Genomic DNA, 22,802 nt, shown 5'->3' with positions numbered 1-22,802 from the left:
GCAGCACCATAATTCTTTGGTTTCTAACTACCTTTCCCAAGTCTTAAGTTTTAGAATAATTGCAATTTTTCTTTGACCTTCTTTAAAGCAATTCTGTTTACATCACTGCATGGTATATAGAAAAGTCACATAGTGTCATCCTGGATTTTCTCAACAGTACTGAGCTTTAAAAGGTGGGGAGGGGTTCCTAAAGACCAAAAGAACTATAACAATACTCTCAGCTCCAGCATCTCAGTCTCTGCAGCAGAATTCAGCTGCACAGCTTGCAACAGCTTGAAAGGATACCCTGAGGCTGAGCCTCAGGACTCCATCCAGTTGTCCTAGAAAATTCTAACTTTGTACCTCACCTGTGTTGGGATAAATAAATTTCCATTAGTACACTACCATAAACCTGTTATCTCGGCATGACCATATTCAATATTCTGTTATGTTCCTATGTCAATTATTCAGAGGAATTTTTAATGTTATTTGTTTGATTTAGTCATTTTTATAACAGATGGCACATTAGTAATCAATTAGTTATTTAATAGCCATTTACTGTGGACCTAGTTCCATGCTAGGTCCCATGGAGACAAAGAATAAGGTGTTGTCATCAGCCATCTTGATAATCTACAAATGAGGATCAAAACTGACAAAAGTGAAATAATTGGAGAATGAACATTTGCTTTAGAAGTTCAGAGATGAAAACAAGTAGAATTCAAGAGAGTGTTGAATGAAAGACAAGAGACTTGATATAGAGACATGGAAAGCCAAGAAACATGAAAAGTCATAGAGACAAAAATAAGCTGGCTATATTTCTGGAACAATAAGGAAACTAGTCCAATTTGACATATCTCCTTTCCAAACATAGACCATGTGTCTGTCCACTTTCAACCCTTTCCTCTGCTGTCACTTTGGTTCAGTTTTCTCCTCATCATTCAGGCTACCATGCCTCTTCTACAATTCATAGAACTCACACAATGATCTTTTTTTTTTCCACTTAAAATCAGATTTTACAGGCCCACTGCTCAGTTCCCTTCCAATGGCTTATTAATGCACTGAGAATAAAATCCAAACTCCTTTCCATGGCCACCAGGTCCTAAACGACAGAGACCACAATTACCTATGTGATCTATTCTGACGTTCTATCCCTTACTCGCTAACTCCAACTTCACTGCTCTTTTTATTCCAAATCAGGATTGAAGAAAAATGAATAGCAACAATACTTGCTTAGCACTACACAGCTTCAGTTTGTGTTCTTCACTCAATTCTCTACACAAACCTTGTTTAGACAGTGTGATCCTCATTTTTAAAAGTACCCTGAATCTCAGAGGGCATTAGGTCACCATTCATGTGATTATCAGCATTGTGGCTCAAACCCATGTCTTCTGACCACCATTTCAAAGAGGAAGGACAATATTTATAACTAATGGTATATAAAATGTGATGAGAAGGATGAATGAAAGGTAATTTCAAATGTTAAAGCCTGTATTAATAAGGAAATTATAGTGTCATAAAACTGTAACTGCAAAGACCAGGAAAGATGTGCAAAAAGGACATCCAGCCCAATTACCCCCTCCTTAAGAGGCTACACCAGGACAGATGGCTTTTGCATACCATAGCATGAATTTCCAAAAGTCACTTTAGTTCTCCAAGTCTCAGATGTCTTTTCTAAAAAAGAGGGGAAAAAAACTGTTGTGATCTTGGGTTAGGCAAACATTTCTTAGAAACAACCCAAAGCATGATCCATGAAAAAAAAAAAAACCTAAATAATTACATTTCATCAAAATTAAGAACCTTTGCTCTTCAGGAGGCACTGTTTAGAGAATGAAAAGACAATTCACAGACTGGAAGAAAACATTTGCAAGTCACATATTTGATAAAGGACTTATATCCTTATATGTATAAAGAACTCTTACAACTGAATAACAAAAAAGTAAACCACCCAATTTTTTGATGGGCAAAATGTTTGAACAGAAAACATCATCAAAGAAGATGCACCGATAACCAATCAGCACTTGAAAAGATGTTCAATGTCACCAGGGAAATACACAGTACAACCACAAGACACGAATGTAAATTTGCCATACCCAGCATAGAAGGATAAGAACTCTCACATACATGTGCATTACAACTACTTGAAACCACTTTGAAACTTCCTAAAATGAGCCAGGTATGGTGATGCATGCCTGCAATCCCAGCTGCTCAGGAGACTGAGACAGGAAGATGGTAGTTCAAAGCCAGCCTCCACAATTTAGCAAGACCCTAAATAACTTATATCCTGATGCTAAATAAAAAATACAAAAAAGCGCTGAGGATGTGGCTCAGTGAGTGCTAAGCACCTCTGGGTTCAATTCCTGGTGTGTTAAAAAAAAAAAAAAAAGAAACAAAACTTTCTAAAATGTTAAATATGTATCTACATAATTCCAGCTATTCCACTTTGAGGTATCTAATCCCCCCAAAATGAATGTCTATGTCTATACTAAGAATTGCCCATGAAAGTTCATGATAGCATTACTCTTACTATCCATGAGCTAACCAGAAGCAGTGGCACATGCCTGTAATCCCAGGAGCTCAGGAAGCTGAGGCAGGAGGATCTCAAGTTCAAAGCCAGCCTCAGCAAAAGCAAGGTGCTAAGCAACTCAGTGAGATTCTGTCTCTAAATAAAATACAAAATAGGGCTAGGGATGTGGCTCAGTGATCCAGTGCCCCTGAGTTCAATCCTTGGTACCAAAAAGAAAAAAAAAAAAAAGCCATGAGCTAGAAAAGATGTCTATCAACATATGAATTAATAGAAAGCACTATATTTACACAACAGAATACAACTTGTCAATCAAAAAGAATGGCCTATTCATAAATACAACAACTAAGAGAATCACTTTTGTGATTCTCAAAATAAATATGCTAAGTAAAAGAAGCCAAATAGTAAATATGGGAAGGGACAATTCAATTTACCTCTCCACCACACTCCCTCCACCACAAATGTCTCTAAATTGCAATCTCATTGGTGAAGACAGAAAAAATATCAGTGGAGATGGGGACAAGGTGGTAAGAAGAGGTAGAAGCAGATTAAAAAGTGTATTGATTTTAATTCTTTCACTAAAGGAGTTTTATTAAGAAAGTTGAGGCCTAATCTGACATAATGGAGATTTGGGCCTACTTTTTCTTCCATTAGGCGCAAGGTCTCTGGTTTAATTCTTAGGTCCTTGATCCACTTTGAGTTGAGTTTTATGCATGGTGAGAGATAGAGGTTTAATTTCATTTTGTTACATGTGTATTTCCAGTTTTCTCAGCAGCATTTGTTGAAGAGGCTATCTTTTCTCCAATGTACATTTTTGACACCTTTTTCTAATATAAAATAACTGAAGTTATGTGGATTAGATTCTGTGTCCTCTATTTTGTACCAAATGGAATGGGTTTGAACTAAAAAGCTTCTTATCAGCAAAAGAAACAATCAGTGAGGTGAACAGAGAGCCTACAGAATGGGAGCAAATCTTTACCACAAGCACATCAGATAGAGCACAAATCTCTGGGATACATAAAGCAGTTAAAAACCTTAACACTAAAAAAATAAATAAACTTAACCAATAAATGGTTAGAAACTGAACAGACACTTCTCAGAAGAAGTTATACAACCAATCAACAAACATGAAAAAATGTTCAACATCTCTAGCAATTAAAGAAATGCAAATCAAAACCACTCTAAGATTTCATCTCACTCCAGTCAGAATGGCAGTTATCAAGAATACAAACAACAATAAGTGTTGGCGAGGATGTGGGGTAAAAGGCACACTCATACATTGCTGGTGGGACTGCAAATTGGTGCAGCCAATCTGGAAAGCATTATGGAGAGTCCTTGGAAAACTTGGAATGGAAACACAATTTGACCCAGCTATCCCACTCCTCAGTTTATACCCAAAGAACTTAAAAACAACATATTACAGAGACACAGTCATATCAATGTTTATAGCAGCACAATTCACAATGGCTAAATTATGGAACCAACCTAGATGCCCTTCAGTAGATGGATGGATAGGGAATCTTTGGTATATATACACAATGGAACATTACTCAGCATTAAAAGAGAATCGAATCATAGCATTTGCAGGTAAATGGATGAAGTTGGAGAATATAATGCTAACATAAAATAATCCCCCAAAACCAAAGGCTGAATGTTTTCTTTGATATGAGGATATATGTGATTCATAATGGCAATAGGAGAGAAGCACGGGAGGAATAAAGGAACTTCAGATAGGGCAAAGAGGAAGGAAGGGAAGGGAGGGGTTAAGGGGGTAGGAATGATAGTTGAATGAGCTAGACATCATTACCCTGAGTACATTTATGAAGACAGGAATGGTGTGAAAATACTTTTTGTACAATCAGTGACTTGAAAAATTGTGCTCTATATGTGTAATATGAAATTAATTGCATTCAAAAGTGTCTTGAGGAATTTTTTGGAGTGATAGATATGTTCCTTATATTGAATGCGGTAATGTTTTCATGGGTACATAATGTCAATACTTATCAAATTATACCTTTATATAAAATATACATATCTGGATATACAATTATATTTAGTATAATTATATATAGTATAAAACTAATCTATTTTTGTGCCAATACTATACTATTTTGATTACTATTGTTTTTCTCTTTTTTTGTTTTAAGAGCTTTATTTATATATATATATATATATATATATATATATATATATAATTGAACTGCTTTATTTAAAAATATTTATATATACATATATAAATATTTTTAAATAAAGCATGTATATAAATATATGTATATGTATATACATATAAATATTATATGTATATACATATATAAATATTTTTAAATAAAGCAGTTCAATTTTATATATACACATATAATTGTATATACATATATAAATATTTTTAAATAAAGCAATAATTGTATATACATATATATAAATATATAAATATTTTTAAATAAAGCAGTTCAATTTTATATCTCAATGAAACTCTTAAAAAAAAGAGAGAGAGAAAACAACAGTAATCAAAATAGTATTGGCACAAAAATAGATTAGTAGAATAGAATTGAGTCAGAAAATAGAGCTACATTTATATTATCAATTAATTTTTAATGAAGATGTCAAAAAAATCGATGAAGTAAAGACCATCTCTTCAATAAATTGTTCCAGAATAACTGAAATTCCATATAGGAAACAAATAACACATATCACCTACTGAAAAAATTCAAAGTGAATCATTAAGTTGATATAAGTTTTAAAACCAAAAAACTAATTTTAAAAGTTGTAATGGAAAATACTTATGACCCAGGTGTAAACTGTATTGTTTACATAGGAAACAAAAAGTATGAACCAAAGACCCCCCCAAAAAAATCAAATTGGATTATTTTTAATTAAAAGTTTTGCTTATCCAAAGTTGTCATTCAGAAAATGAAAAGGCAATTTGTGATTATAAGAAAATATTTGTAGAACATATATATAATGAAATATTTGCATCCAGAATATATGAAAAACTTTTGCACATCAATAATAGGAAGACAGATTGTACAATTCAACAAAGTGGAAGATTCCATTATGGCTCCATTTTTTCTTGGTACTCCTTCTCACAGGGAAAAGAAAAAAAAAAATATTACATGTAACAGAAAACAAATATAGGAAGATTCTGAAAGGTAGAAAGAGGACAGATGCTGCCTAGGAACCTTGGAACTTGAGCAAAGATGGCAGTGAGTTTCATGGGATTTTTTTTTTTCACTTAAGCTGGGGCAATGGAGAAGGCTGGACCAGGAGCAACCAACCAGCTGAGAGAGACAAGAGCCAGAGGAGAGGGAGGGGGAACTCCCAGAAAAGCCTGCTCCCCTTAGTCAAAGAACTAGGAAAGGGTCCCTGATATAGGAGAAACTTTTTTTTTTTTTTTTTTTTTTGCAATACTTGCCCTGCTCTGGCAAAATACTCTGAAATAAACTGCCCATCCTTCACTGTCCCTTATACTTTAAGCAAAGATGAGGGGGATTCTAGTATTCTACACACACACCTGCAAAAGCCAGGGGCCGCTGATTTCCCACCAAAGTGGTGTTGGTGGGCAAGTGAGGAGCTGCTCTTCCACCCTCGCCCAGTGGAGGCGCTCTAATGCACCCGCGTGGTGATGGCAGCCGGGTGCAGCAGCGGGGCTGTCTCCATTCCCAACCACCAGGTGAATGAGAATATGTAAGGTTGGGCTGGTCTTCAATCAATCAGCCATCGGATTCCTCATCTTCCATCCCTTGGTTCCCCTCCTCTCACTGGGTGATACTCTCCTGTGTAGTGGAGGAAACAGTCTTGGTTGAATCCACCTCCCCGCTGTTTCACAGCTGGGCTCACACAGCCCCAGACACAGCACAGAATGCAAGGTCGCATGCACTATGCTCACACTATGCTCACGTTAAGTTCATGACCACCAAGGCCGCCCCTCACCACTGCTCTGTCTCCTTGTGCTGTGAAAACCAGAAGATACAGGAACGTTCATCTCTAAGCTTTAGACATTTTCCAGGCTCCTGAGGGGTATTCCAGTGACTGGGCATCCTCTAAGCTTCTTCAGCTCCACAGTTAATTCAAGTATTTTCTCTCTTTAAAGCACTTTACAGAAAAAGTTTTTTGAGCTCCAATTTAGATACAAGGGTGTATACTCTTATTATATCTATTCTAAAGAGAAATAAAGCAAGGATAATGAAACAGAGAAGACAGGTTGATATGTATACACTTCTTAAAAAATCTAATAAACAATATTTGCAAAATCTGGTTCATGCTAACATGCCACCAGCTAATACTTACATTTTAATAAAAGCATTAAAATCAGCAACTGTTATCTGAAGTAACTCAATGCTGTTTTATTTGTGCCTGTCTGTGTCTCCCAGGTTTTATTGGCTCATGAACCTAAATGCAACTGTTGTCTTCCTGGGAATATCTTACATCCAGCACTCAGGGGCCTGGACCCTTGTTTTACTTATTCCTATTATGTCTACACTCATGGCTCTGATAACTCTTCATATGATGTACTGTAACCTCATTTATCAACCAGAAAAATGTAAGTAAATCACAGTCCGCATTGAACTTTTTTTGTTGTTGTTTTTCTCACTATAGCTCCTTAATCTTTAATTTCCTGAAACTTGTTTCAACTTATTGAATTTGAAGATTCTGCTAATTATTACAATTGATAGCCATAGAGTCTGAAAGAACATCTATAATTTCTCTCTTCTTTTCTTTTTTTCTTCGTTGAAACAATTTCAGTTTATTGGAATATTTCAAATATAAATAAAAGTAGAAAAGAATCATGTATGAACCCCACCCACCTTGCTCTCAGCTTCAGCAATGATCTCCTCATCTCCACTCACCCTTGTTCTATCCAACCCTGTAATTTGAAGCAAAACTAAGTGTTATAGAATTTTATTAGTGTACCTCATATATAATTAAAGTACACTAATATATATATTACATATTATATATAATATATATTATATATTACAGGAATGTATATATACATAAAAGTAAAATACATTTTAAAAACAATCACAAAGTCCTTAGTATTTGAATACCCATACCCATATAAGTATTTGTGAAAAGAGGAAATTTCTTTTTTTAATTTTTAACTGATACATCAAACAATAAAAATTGTACTTATTTGTGGGTACCATGTGATGTTTGATATAGGCCTATATTGAGTAATATTTAAATTTATGTTAAATGTACTTGTCTCCTCAAACATTCATCACTTCTTTATGGCAAAAACATTAAAGTCATTTCTTCTAGTTTTTAGAAATGGTCAGTAATTGCTGCTATCTATAGTCACCCTACTCTGCAATAGAGCAACAGAACTTTTTAGTCCTAAGTGTAAATTATTCCCATTGATCAACCTTCCCCATCCCTCCTTTCCCCTCAGCTCTCCCCAGACTCTGGTACCATTGACTCTCAACTTCTATGAGGTTGACTTTTTTTTTTTTTTTTTTTTTTTTTTAGATTCTGCATATAACTGAGCTTGTGGGGTATTTGTCTTTTTGTGCCTAGTTTACTTCACTGGAAATAATCTCCAGTTCCATCTGTGTGGTTACGGATGACAGGGTTTCATTCTTTTCTTTTGCTGCATGGTATTCCATGATATCTGTGTTTCATAATTTCTTTATCTATTCATTAATTGATGGGCACTTAGGTTACTTCCATTCCTTGGCTGTCAAGAATAGGGCTGAAATGAACAAGGGAGTGCAGAAAGAATTTAACACCATCAACTATCTATCTATCTCATCATTGCTAAAATCTCTCTGCTTGTTTTAATATTTTTATTAAATATATTAAATATTTATTAAATGATAAACAATATAAGTATTGGGGGTTTTTGTTTGTTTCAAGGTTTGTTCAAATAAAATCCAAATAAGGCTCATACATTCCAAATGTCAAATATGTCCCTTGAGCTATATGTGCTACTCATGCATCCCTGTGTCTTAAGTTATTTTTTTTAAGAAACCTGACCATTCTGTAGAACCTTTACTGTAGAGTGGATTTTGATGATAACATCCACAAGTGTCATTAAACAAAATTTTCCTCTCTGTATTTCTTGTAAATTTTCTAATAGAACCAGATACTTGATCAGATTCTAGTTTTGTTGTTGGTGGTGGTGGTGAAATACTCTAGTGATGTCATTACCTACTTCAATCCAGAGACATAATAATGTCTTTGCTTTTGCAGTATGAGCACCTATTGACAGCTTTTGCCTAAATCCACTAGTCCATTCAGGAAAAAATATGAGATCTGTACTGAATATTAGATCCCTAAACAATACAATGTAACAATTCCTTAGAAATTTTCATCTTATAACACTGAATTTCTGTATCCACTAGATAGGATTTCCCATCTTCCTTCCAGCCATTGATAACATCCTTTCTATTTTTTGTTTCTATGATTTTTAACTACCTTAAATATTTCCTATAGTATTTGTCCCTTTATGACTGAATTATTTTGCCTAGCCTTATATCTTCAAGTTTCATCTATTTTGTAGCATGTGATTGTATTTCCTTCTTTTTAAGGCTATATAATATTCCATGTATATACCTCAATTTTCTTTATGCATTCATCAATGTCAGCGGACGCCTGGATTGCTTTCACCTCTTGGGTAATGTAAATAATGCCGTCAGGAACATCAGTGTACACATACTTCAAGATCCTGCTTTGAATTTTTGGGGCTATATATTCACAAGTGGATAGAATTCCTAGATCATGGGGTAATTCTGCTCTTAATTTTTTGGGAATCATCACACCATTTTCCAAAATGGCTGCACCATTTTACATCCCCGTTAACAGTTCTCCACTGTACTCTGCCTCTTCACTGACACTTGGAATTTCATGTTCACTTACTGGTGGCCATCCTGACAGTGTGAGGTGTATCTCATGGTGCTTTTGATTTGATTTTCCCTAATGGTTAGTGGTGTTGAACATCTTTGCATGTATTTATTAGCCATCTATATCTTCTTTGATGAAAAGTCTATTCAAGTACTTTGTTCATTTTTTAAACTCAGACTATATGGGAGTTTATTTTCTTTTCTATCTTTACACCTCTGACCCAACAGAAATTACATAATAGCCTACAGGATGGGAGAGAAATCTTTGCCACATGCACCTCAGATAGATCATTAATTTCTGGGATAAATAAAGAACTCAAAAACACTTAACACCAAAAAATTAAATAACCCAATCAATAAATGGGCTAAGGAACTGAACAGACATTTAACAGAAAAAGATACAAAATTGATCAACAAACATATGAAAAAATGTTCAACATCTCTAGCAATTAGAGAAATGCAAATAAAAACTACTCCAAGATTCCATCTCACTCCAGTCAGAATGTCAATTATCAAGAATACAAGCAACAATAAATGTTGGCGAGAATGTGGGGATAAAGGTAACTCATACATCACGGGCAAGACTACAAATTGGTGCAGCCAATCTGGAAAGCAGTATGGAGACTTCTCAGAAAATCTGGAATGGAACCACCATTTGACACAGTTATCCCACTCCTTGGTTTATACCCAAAGGGCTTAAAATCAGCATACTACATAGCCACATCAATGCAGCTCAATTAACAATAGCTAAACTGTGGAACCAACCTAGATGCCCTTCAACAGATGAATGGATAAAGAAATTGTGGTATATATACACAATGAAATATCACTCAGCCATAAAGAAGAATGAAATTTGGCATTTGCAAATAAATGAATGGAACTGGAGAATATCATGCTAAGCGAATGCTAATTCACAATAAGGGCAGAGGGGCAGGGCTGCTAGGGAAGAATAGAGGTACTCTATGGGTCAAAATGCATTCTACTGTCATGCATAACAATTAGAACAAATACAAATTTTTTTTTAAAGAATAGGTTTTAAGAATAAACCCAATTGCCTCTCTTTTTCCAAATCACTATCAAGTTATGCAATCTCATTTATTAAGTCTGTGTGTTTCCCAGAGATTTCAGATGCCTTCTTGGTTCCACATTTGCACTTGCATTTCTGGAATTTCCATTATCTCTTGGTCAGTCTTTCCATTCACCTTAACTCTCCTCTTAATTTCTGACTGATTTCTCTTTCACTGTTACCATCATCTCTACTACTTACCTGCACAACTACCACCAAGACAATGCAGCTCTTCGGAGCTTTCATGAGTGCCATTCACCAGTGTCACATTGTTTCTGCCGCACACCTGTGAGGCAGGTGGGAAGGGCAGCACTGTGTCCTCTTTCAGAGAGACTCCATAGACTAACAGACTGGCGAGAAACAGGGTGATAGGCCTCAGCTCCGATAGCACCCTGAGCCTATATTGCCATTTTGTTTACCATGTAATGCTGAAATTGCCTCTTCATGAATTAGAAATCCCGTGTCTCATAAATAGTTGTAATACAGAAATAGCTCAATCAGTGTTTGTGTTTTTTAAACTGGGTGCAGAAACTGAGACATAATTCAATTAAATGACTTATTCATAGAAAATAGTGGAATTAGAACTCAAGCCTTATTTTTTCTGGGCTTGAACTCATTCTATTACACCACCTATTGAGGCAGTGAAGCACTGGAAAATATTATCCACAGAAGCCCCTGCCCAATTCTCAGAGCCCTGTGCTGCAGGCCATCACCTAGTCATACATATCCTCTCACTAATCTACAGATGGGGTCAATATGCAAAAAGGTGTCTCTGCCTGTCACGGACAGCAAAAATAGAGAAAACTGTAAAACATTTTTTTTCTTTGGCTAAAAAATCACTTATGCATTCTCCAGAGTGTCTAATTATCAAGTAGTTTAGGCTTTTTGTGAATATAGATGCATACACACAAACACACATTTATACATATACATTGCTTTTAGGTTATAATTTTCAAAAGCACTATTTACACCCATCCATTTGCTTCCCAATATCTTATTTGAAAATATAGTCATCTGAATAAATAAATCTAATTCTTGTTCAAACAGTGCATATCTATATAACCAATTCTGTTTATTGCCAGTCTATTATAGTCTATATATTACATTTTTATCATATGATAAGGTAAACATCCTTTGAATCTTAACAAGAAAAAAATTTATTAGCTGTGGAAATAATTAGCATAGAAATCGTTCATCCACGGTTCTTGTTCCACAAGTCTCTCTACCCAATGAATATTTGGGATGACTATTTTTGGTTTTTTGTTTTATTTTGTTTATTATTTCCAAATTATTAGATCACCCAACTATGATGAGGTAAAACTCTATCCTCCCTCTGGCAAAGTATCTGATCCTTATTTTGGCTTCTTCTTTTCTGATGACTAAATTGGAAATTCCTCAAAGCTGTAATTCAAAGCCATAGGTGACCTTAAAGAAATGATTTTTTATATGCTACCTTTTATTTTAAGGTAACTTTTCAAATGTGGACCATGCATTCCATTATGTTTAGCTGTCAAGCACGGCCTTCATTTGCATTTCTTCCCACTGCTATAATTTTGAGAACTGGCAGGTGACCAAAGGAGAAAAAATGTGCATCTACCATCTAGAGTGCAATGTAGGCTTTTTTATTATAATTAAGTAGCATAGATATTCATGATTAGATCAAGGTCAGAGGAGCAGAACATCAGAGCCAAGGACTTAAAGGTACAAAGAATAGAAAAATGGCTTTCTAAAAGTTTTTTTAAATAGTAATAGCTACAATCTTTAAGTTTTGCAATAAAACATTTAAAATAGCTCATCTGTTTTATTTTAAAATGTGCATGCCTGGTGTGTTTGTCGTGCATATTTAAACCAGGGTTTGAAGTCTCAGTTGAATTTTTCATTCCAGTTTTTTTTTTTTCCGACTTCCCATTTCTGCTCCTGATGTACAAAAGTAATTTGAGAATTATAATAACAGTGGATTTTTTTAAGGCTGAGTCTATATGACACCCAAAATTATTTGTATAAAGGCATGATTTTCTCTTAAGTCTAATGGATTAATCCAAGGAGGTGGTGCAATGCTTAGATGTAGGTGATTTCAACAGAATATCCATCCTGACATTCAGTGGTAACTACAGTTACACATGACAGCTGTCACTCCACTTGGCAGACAGATGACTGTCTCGTTCCCTTTCTTGCACTCTCTGGCTGGCTTATTGGTTCCCTCTCAGTCTAGCTGATCAATTTAGATTTATCACTTCACTGATCCCTTTCCCTGATATGACCCATCGGGCACATTGTCTATCTCTTCTCAGTCTCTTGACTCATCTTCCTCCTTTGATAAATTCCTAACTGATATGGACACCTAGTATTCATTTCAGGAATCTTGTCTCTTTTATACACCCGAGTCAGATGGCATTTGGTGTCATCTGTACACCAAATGCTCTGTTTCGTATTGACCTCTCTCGTCACCTTGAGAAACATATGTTCTACGTTTGATTTGACATTTTGACTTGGTTATCTAATAATTTCACAAACTGAACCAAAACCAAACTCCTGACTTACCCTACTACAAACTGGCACCATTTTGGTTTACTCCTTAATATAAGCTGAACACCCAGTTGTTTAAGGAGAAAAAAGGAGTCAGCCTCAAATAGTCTCATTTCTCCAACCACTTCCCGCATCAGAAAATTCCATTGATGGTTCACCAGTGCCTCCCCTTCTGTCCATTTCTCTTCATTGCCACCACTGCACTCGTCCATGTCACCTCCATCCCTTGCCTATCTCCAGGTTTCTTCTCTTGTCCCCTAAAATCCAACATCTACACAGCTACCAGAGTTCCAGAGTAACTGTTAAAAAGTACACGTTAAGATATCTCTATTCTGGAGCTCTAATCTCCAGAGTATACAAAGAACTCAAAAAATTAAACAATAAGAAAACAAATAACCCAATCAACAAATGGGCCAAGGATCTGAACAGACACTTCTCAGAAAAGGGTATACAATCAATCAACAAGTACATGAAAAAATGCTCACCATCCCTAGCAATCAGAGAAATGCAAATTAAAACTACTTTAAGATACCATCTCACCCCAGTAAGATTGGCAGCCATTATGAAGTCAAACAACAACAAGTGCTGGCGAGGATGTGGGGAAAAGGGTACACTTGTACATTGCTGGTGGGACTGCAAATTGGTGCGGCCAATTTGGAAATCAGTTTGGAGATTCCTTGGAAAGCTGGGAATGGAACCACCATTCGACCTAGCTATTCCCCTTCTCGGACTATTCCCAAAAGACCTAAAGAGAGCATACTACAAGGATACAGCTACATCAATGTTCATAGCAGCACAATTCACAATAGCTAGACTGTGGAACCAACCTAGATGCCCTTCAATAGATGAATGGATAAAAAAAAATGTGGCATTTATACACCGTGGAGTATTACTAAAAAATAACAAAATCATGGCATTTGCAGGGAAATGGATGGCATTAGAGAAGATTATGCTAAGTGAAGTTAGCCAATCCCTAAAAAACAAATGCTGAATGTCTTCTTTGACATAAGGGGGGCAGCTCAAAACAGAGCAGGAAGGAAGAACATGAGAAGAAGATTACCATTAAACAGGGATGAGAGGTGGGAGGGAATGGAGAGAGAAGGAGAGTTGCACGGAAGATGGAAGGAGACCCTCATTGTTACACAAAATTACATATAAGAGGATGTGAGGGGAAAGGGGAAAAAAAGAGAGAAAGAGAAATGAGTTATGGTAGATGGGAGGTGATGGGAGGGGAGGGGGGATAGGAAGGGAATAGGAAGGGCTGCAGAATACAACAGACACTAGTATGGCAGTATGTATAAACGTGGCTGTATAACCAATGTGATCCTGCAGTCTGTACACGTGGGAAAAATAAGAATTCATACCCCATTTGAATCAAATGTATGATATGTCAAGATCATTGTAATGTTTTGAGCAACTAATAAATTTCTGATGTTTTCACACACACACACACAAAAGGATATCTCTATTCTGATTGCACCTTCATAATGGTTTCCCATAATCTGAGGGTGAACTTCAAGCTCCTTCCTTTGGCCTGTATGGTCTAACCCCTAACCCCCTCTTAGACTCATCTTTTCCCCAATCTTCTTCTATCTCAGCTACTACCCCATTCACTTTCACTGTTCCAGAACCTCTTCCAGATACTTTCTCCTTCATGATGTGCCTGACACATGTCCCTCCAGACCTTTTGACTGCTTTCAGTCATTCAGTCCTCAGTTCAAGTGTCATTTCCCTAGAGGTTTCCTCTATCCTTACCCCACAGGAGGTCTCTCCTATCAGCCCATTTTATTTTCATCATAGAACTAGCCTAATATCTTCCTACTTATAGTGTCTCTCCCACCACAGAGGAGACCAGCAGTTCACACATTTTGTTCACTGCTATATCCCCAGGGACTATAGTCCCTGGCTCATAGTAGATGCTCAATAACTCTGTTGAACAATTGAGCTATCACACTCACATTTCCTTGGCATCTATCATGTGTAGTTGCTGTGCCAAGTGGAGTTTCAAATCTCATTCATACTTAATAATTTCCTCTTTCTTGACCATTTTATTTTTGTTCCTTCATGACACTACATCAGATACATTTTGTTTAAATAAGTTTTTAAAAAGTGGATAGTCAGTTAATACCAGTGCTACTCAAAACCTACTCAATGGGTCAGGGCTGATCTATAAACTGTTTGTAACTCGTAAATAACAAACATTGAAAGAAAATACATAGAAATGCTTATGGAAAGTTACATTTTATGTCTGCCAAATCTCAAAATAAAATATAGGGTATTTCATTCTAATTGTACTTCACAAACATATTGATTACAGCTTGAGAACTTTTAAAAAACTTATTATTTATTTGTTTGTTTATTTGTTTGTTTTGCAGTACTGGGGATTGAACCCAGGGCTATGCACATGCTAGGCAAGCACTCTACCCATGAGCTATATTCCCAGTCCAATATCTTATTTTTAACACAGCTTAAGAAGCACTAATCTATCTGTCTTTAGAAATAACATTAGTAATATTTAATTATTTTTAATAAATTATATTGATTCAGCATGTATTAGAATTAGATCCAAATTGGATGGGGAGGTGGTATCAGGGATTGAACTCAAGGGCACTCAACCACTGAGCTCCATCCCCAGCCCTATTTTGTATCTTATTTAGAAACAGGGTCTCACTGAGTTGCTTAGCAACTCGCCATTGCTGAGGCTGGCTTTGAACTCATGATCCTCCTGAGCTGCTGGGATTACAGGTGTGTGCCACCATGCCTGGATAGATCCAAATTTAACTTGCAAAAATAGTGATTTTTTAAAACACAAAACAAGAAAATGTGTGGTTAAAACATTATAGTCAATACAAATCACTGAATTGGCCGGGGTGGGGGGTGGCTGGGGGCAAGGGTACTAGAGATTTAACGCAGTAGTGCTTTATCACTGAGCCACAACCCCAGCCCTTTTATTTTTTTGTTTTGAGACAGGCTCTTGCTAAGTTGTTGAGGCAGGCCTCGAACTTGCCATCCTCCTGCCTCAGCCTCCAGACTCGCTGGGATTATAGGCATATGCCACTGCACTGGACCAAGTTCCTGGATTTTAAAAAATTGTGTATGGAGGATGAATTGGGGAAAATATCTTTAGAAATAATCCTTATTGCAAATAACTGTCATTTAGTAATAAAGCCTATTTGAAAATATAAAGTAATCTGGATCAATGCTAATAATAACCCTACTATCTATGGCACTGTTTTGCAAGAGTGGAGCAGAGAACAGGTTGATGAGCAACAGAGACAAGATTGTAAGGAAATGTCAGGAAGTTAAGCCTCCTATTCCAGGTCTGTTCAGATTTAGCCTCTCCACTGTTCATCAACATGTTCTCAGTTCTCATCTTACTTAAACCTTAAGTAAACTAATTGTAATAGCTAGGAAAGTCTCAGAGCAGTTCTTTCTGCAAAAATAAAAAGCTGCCCATTACTTCTTTTCTAAGAGACACAAATCTCAGTCATTCACAGATACTTCTATCCCCTTGAATATATCAGTCCCTGGGCCTTCATCTATGTCTGGCGGTCATGATTAAGAAGAGGTAAAGACAACCATAGACATAAGCCTATCTCCTGCCAGCAATTATCCTGACATACTTCCATATTACCTAGACACACCTCACAAAGGCCACCAAAGAGCCACAACTGCAATCATTCTTGGTCACTACCAATTTGGACTGGATTAAATTCAGTGACTTAGAGGTGAAAGGCTCCATATTCAATTACCAAGTCCCCAGCTTCCTCAATTAATCAAAGACTGACATAATGAGTCTATTACAACTCTTCAAGAAAAGATCAGATCAAACCAACATAACCAACTTCCTAACTATAAAAAGAAACATTAACCAATATTATTTATTTGAATACAAAGCCCAAGACTCTATGGTATTTAGGGATCTTGTTAGAATATATTTTATCAAGAATTTTATTATAGGAAATCTGAACGCAGTCAAAATGACAATCAAGCTATATTTGGAACTCCTATATCAGACTTCTTTGGGGAAATCCAAATGTTTTCACATTTATTATACTATTTATCTTGAAACCATAGTTTGGTGTCTATGTAGTTCGTGTAATGATTTATCTGGTCAAAGGGAGTGCTGTGAAAAATTGTAACAATCACAATGACACAGCTGAACTGCTAACTGTATGGGGGTATCTTATCTATCATTGTATTAGGAAGTCCGAATGGATTAAAAAAAAAGGCAGAATCTGAAAGATCATAAAAGAAGCAACAATTAAGTTTCGAATCACTAGCAGTAACTGCTAACATCTGAGGCAATAAAATGCTTCTGTACTAAAGCAACAGCAATATAAACCCAGGGGAAACTACTGGAAAAGTCAAAAGCCAACTTATCCTATCTGAACTTTCAGTAACACTATCAACATTCATAAAGTTGGTAAAGAGTTCAAAGTTTAACCTCGTGTCTGATATTCAAGGATAAAGTCAAAGCAAAGAATACATTTCCCTTCATCTCTGTATCAAAATAAGAACCACCCTCTACCTGCCAAGTAAAGTGAAGATTATTTATATAATGATTCATATTTTAAAAAAATATTACTGGTTCTTTGTGTTGAGGATGTAAAAGAAAGTTCAGGTTATCTTATTCATTAATGAGTTAAAGTGTGAGACTTCTGAGAGACTCTGAAATCCTTTACTTTGGTGTTTTCTTTTGTCACCTTTTTTCCCTATTTAATATGTTCCCATTGATCTTACCTTTTTCATTTTTTACATCAGCTGTCAGGCACCACCCTGGGCTGGTCATCAGGATGCCAGAATCCTTGTCAGGAGCTTGTTCCTTTGAATGAAACCCCTTGGGTGCTGAAACCTTTTCAGTCATTTTGCCCTTCATCCTTCTAATTGTCATCTTTCTGATTGATATCTGGGAAGATTGAAGAACAATTACTATGCTGTTATATAACATCTCCAATTATTTGCAGGTTGCCCCCTCCTGGAAACATTTGGGGTGTTTGTTAATGCACTGAAAACATGCTGCCTGCAATATTTTCATCTTGGTAGAGATGTGACAGACTGGTTAGACCATGCCAAGGAAAAAAACGGTGGCCACTACAGTGAGCTCCTTGTGGAAGACACAAAACTTTTCTTCGCCCTTCTCCCTCTCTTCATTTTTCAACTAATATACAGAGTGTGCATTATGCAGGTAAGGAAGGACAATGAATACTAATGCAATAATAATAAACTGATTGCTTGTTACCATTACAAGTAGACATGTGCTACTTGTAATGTTACACTGCATCAGGCATTCCACAAAAGCTTCTCTATTCATCAAAGGCTCTGATTTCAAGAGCTAGGTGGGGTCAGCAGAAGCATCTCTGAGGAACTCCTTGGCATGTCCTTCTTCTGGAGAACTATAAATGTCTGTCAGTAGGTGCAGACAATACTGCAGAGAGCATAGTCAGAAGGCATAAGAGACGCACAAGAAAAAACAGATCCATAAGCAATTACCAAGCTTCCCTTTAGCCAAAGGTTTGCCTTCCTCCTTCATTAAATCTTTAAAAAGTGGCACTAATAAGGAGCTAAACTGACTGATTTGAGTCCCACCTCCACTGTCCTCTTAAGTAGAAGGACTAATGAGCAAAGGATGCTTTCCCCACCCACTCTGTTAGTTCCATGGGGGAATTAGTGCCTATGCTGTGAGGAAATCAAAGAGAAAACACTAAGCCCAAAGTATCTTTTATAGTTACATGTGATTTTTAAAAATTTTTAATGTAGTTATGGTCAAAGGCTAAGTTATTTATGAAGAAAATTAGATGATTTGCAAAAGTTTCTGAACCAACCTGGGACTTTCTCCACTGCTGACCCCCAGTTGGAATTTAGAAGGCTAAAAGGGAGCTATAGGTGTCAATCACAGAACAGTAGAGCTGCAAAGAAACTTAGAGATCAATGCACTAACTGCTTCATTTGTTAAAGAGGAAACAAACTCAGAAAAATTAAGTGATTTTTGTTGGGGAAATGGGTGTTAAATCACAGTGAATAGTAGTGGAAGGAACAGCAGAAGGGACCTTCTGAGTCTCAGAACAATGCCTGCTCCTCTAAACTGGGTGTGCAAACTGATACCTTCAGGCCAAATTGAGTCCATGGCCTATTTTTTGTACATCATGCAGGCTAACGAGGTTTTTGTATTTTTATGTGGTTGGAAAAAATCAAAAGAATGTTTTTTAGCATGTGAAAATTATATGCAATTTAAATTTCAATGTCTGTAAATAAAGTTTTATCAGAACATTGACACACTCATTTTGATTTGTTATATCTTTCTCTGCTCATGCACAAAAACAGCAGAACTGAGTTGCTGCCAAAGAATCCATATGTGGACATATTTACCATCTGGTCCTTTACAGAAAGTTTGCTGACCCTTGGTCTAAACAATGCATGAAAGCTAGTCTGATCTAGGAGAATTCAACCTCTCTCCGGATTCTATATTAGGAGCAGAGACAAGAGCAGAATATAGCAAAAATATTATCCATGTACATTTGTATCAAAAAACAGCTTATATTGGAGAAATTAATAACTAGTTACTAAATGGCTCATAGCTAGCTTCAAAACCTTCTTTGAAAATAGCACAAATAACTAATTCCTTATCTACATTATTAATGATAACTAGTATTTTTTTCTACTGTTGAGCCTTCTCTGTAACCTTTACATATTTTCTTATTTACATAGATACAATAAACTTTGATAAAATAACTTTAAGCATCTCACCAAATCTAGATTCCCAGTTTATTGCAAAGGACAACCACTAATATTTATTGATCACCTAGTATGTATCATAGCTTCCAAAGATGTTTTTTTAATATCTAATTTAATTCTCATAGCCAGCATACCTGGCTGAAATTATTATCATAAATCTGAGTAACTTATTACTTGCACATATATCAGAATGATCATCCTCACTTGGGGCTGGTATTAAGCCCGTGCTTTGCTACTACCCACAGTGGCTCTCTTACACTGGGTTAAAAATCCCCAACACAAACTCTATTAGGTTCCAAAATTATATACAGTAGTGTTATGCTAGAAACTTCAAGGAAAATGTTAGATCTTACTTCTGCAGAGGAAGCTCTACAAGGATAGGCTGATACTAGACTTTGCCCCCAGATGAAATAATCACTAGTACAAAGGCAATCAAACTACCAAGAATAAAACATCAGAGAATTCCATATTTTAAATTTAGTAGCCATTATTGACCTTCAATTCCAAGGCATACATTTAAAATATGTTGATATTAAGGCCAATGAGGTTGCCATTTGACATTACTGGCCACTCAAAGGTGAAAATGAATCTCTATTGACAGCAATTATTTCTGAATAGTCAGAGGCTTGTATGAAATAAAAGTATTTAAAATTTTAAAAGGGGATGATTTCAGAACTTGAGGCAGAAGCAGAAATGATTTCAAGCTTTCAAGACACTGGAGCCTTTTCTTAGATTAGGCAATATATTAATATTGCTTCACTAAAGATTAATAGTACATTTGCCACATTATTAAGTTAACAGGTTTCTGTGTCTGTGATTCATGCCGATAATAACTTTATTCCTATTAACAATAATTCTCATTTGAAATCAGTAACAGAAACTTCCAAGTTATGCTGGGAGCCTTTCAGTCTTAACGTTGTGTGCTGCCAACACTTTTTTTTTAAAAAACACATCATTCATTTCCCTCTGATCGAGGGACACATGCTTAATAATTTTCCTGAAGTAGGCCAGAACTAACGGATATTCCCTTCACTCTTGCCTCCCGTACCTCACCAAAACAATCTTTGCTTATTATCCCAAGGATCAAATTAAAACTTTGAAGATAAATTATCACCAGGTTATGTTTTATGTAGATAGAAAAAAAGATTAGTGAAAATGAGGCTTTTTCCTATGTCTGGGCAGTTAACCTAGCCAGAGACTCATTTTACAATTGGTGGGCTTGTTAAACAGCTGTATTGCCTCTGACTCTGATTTTCCTCAAATGCTCTCGAACTACATGATTGATTAGACAGAACTTCAAATGAGAAGTTCTGATCTGGGTGTTTGAGAAAGGCTGCTCTCCCAGGACAACTAGGCAGGAGTCCAAATGCAATTCCTACACTGTAAGGAAAAGTTAGGACCCTGTCTCAAAAAAAAAAAAAAGGAACAGTTTTGAGAATCCATTCCTCAAGAAGACCTGGTTGTCTTTTCTCCATGCCACTTAGGATCTTCGTGTGACGCAAGGAACTAAAGATACACCATGTGCCACTAACTCATGAACCAGAAAATAAGAGATTTGCTTTCATGTGACACAGTGCCTTAGTTCTGATATTATAACTTACCATGAGGCTTGGCATACATGAAGAGGCTCTAAATTAGTGTTAACGGATTCAGTTAGCACTGGGACTATTTTAGATTTAAAAAAAAAAAACTCATAATACATGGAGGGCTGGGATAGAGCAGTAGTGTTTTTAAAAAAATATATCTGTTACTTTATTATGCAGACCTTTTCATGTAGTCCTCTTTGTGGTCTATTATGTTATGCAATTCATTTAAAAGGAGATCACAAATGCAGGAGGATTTCTCTTCTTTATTCTAATGTCATTAGGCTTACAATTAGAAACAAGTTCAATTCAGGAATCCTATAAAGAAAATCTACAAGAAATAATGTATAGCCACATTGGTTCCTTCTAGGAAAAACCCATTCTTATCTATTTTGCCATTAAACTATAGGTTAAAGAATCTATTCTAGACTCCAGTTTTTGCCATCAGGGTGAAGATTAACATCGTTAATACTTTCTACAATATTTTTGCTTTAATGTTTGTGATAAAAACTTATTCTGCTTATTTGTAGAATTTAAGTGATTTGATTTCTTATGTGTCATCCTAAGCACAAAATTAGGTCCACCAGAACTTCATATAGGAAAATTAAGAAGATAAACTAAATGACAAGAGTTTTCCATAAAGAATCAGTAGTATTGTCAGTTGACTAAACAAAGCTCCTACTGTCACAGATGAAGACCCTTTATCAGCTCATAATTAGGACCATGAAAAACTGGGGAACATCCAACTCATCTGTCACAGAGCACGTGCAAGGGACAGGCATCTTACGCTTTGTTCAAAATTAAACCACTGTCTTAATGCACGGCTGCTTCCTCCCTTCAATGTAGATTCCTTCGGCATATTATCTGCAGACCATGAATTCCAACCTGAATCTGGATGGATTTCTTCTGCCAATTGCAGTAATGAATGCCATCAGCATCCTACCATTATTAGTTCTGGCTCCTTTTATGGAGTACTTCAGCACCTGCCTGTTTCCCTCTAAGAGAGATGGACCATTTCTGTCAGCATGCATTAGTAAGTACAGCTTCCCATTTCAAGTAAACTGTTTGCAACTTCTTTAAAAAAGAGAAAAAAGCACTCTGCTGAGATCTAAACAAGCTACATGCTCTTGAGTACAGTCAGATTTTCACAAACTGCAAAGAAGGTAAATTTATAAATGATAACATGCAGCTTACCAAATCTGTACCAGACATCCTCATCTCCTCTTGTAACCTTTTATGCCTCCTCAGAATTCACTATTGATAGAAAGAGATGGTAAAAATTTCCAGTATCACTAAATGGCCTATCCTTCAATAAGGCAGTTCTTCCTCCTAAGTCAACACCAAATATGTTCTTAAAAATGAACACAGACAATGGATTCAATTTTTTAAAATTTCTGAGCCAGAAACAAAATTCATTAAAAATTAGTATTATGGGACTGGAGCTGTTACTCAATGGTAAAGATCTTGACTACATACACGAGGACCTAGGTTCAATCCCAGGCACCACTAAAAACAAGAAAAGAACAGAACTAAGTATTGTGATACCTAACTTC

The 22,802-nt window shown here is 36.1% G+C and overlaps 1 protein-coding gene across 1 annotated transcript in view; it reads left to right on the top strand.

Moving 5' to 3' along the window:
* Positions 1-22,802, top strand: part of Slc15a5 (solute carrier family 15 member 5) — an 88,703-nt gene that overhangs the window by 12,499 nt on the left and 53,402 nt on the right. The window contains exons 3-5 of the mRNA XM_076852706.1: positions 6,868-7,037; positions 17,899-18,119; positions 22,096-22,282. Of these exons, the coding sequence (XP_076708821.1) occupies positions 6,868-7,037; positions 17,899-18,119; positions 22,096-22,282 (578 nt within the window). The remainder of the gene's footprint in view (positions 1-6,867; positions 7,038-17,898; positions 18,120-22,095; positions 22,283-22,802) is intronic.

This window comes from Callospermophilus lateralis, chromosome 4, assembly GCF_048772815.1.
Source record: "Callospermophilus lateralis isolate mCalLat2 chromosome 4, mCalLat2.hap1, whole genome shotgun sequence".
NCBI classification, from domain to species: domain Eukaryota; kingdom Metazoa; phylum Chordata; class Mammalia; order Rodentia; family Sciuridae; genus Callospermophilus; species Callospermophilus lateralis.
Note: the sequence above shows the minus strand (reverse complement) of the source record. Positions and strands in the feature narration are given on the sequence as shown.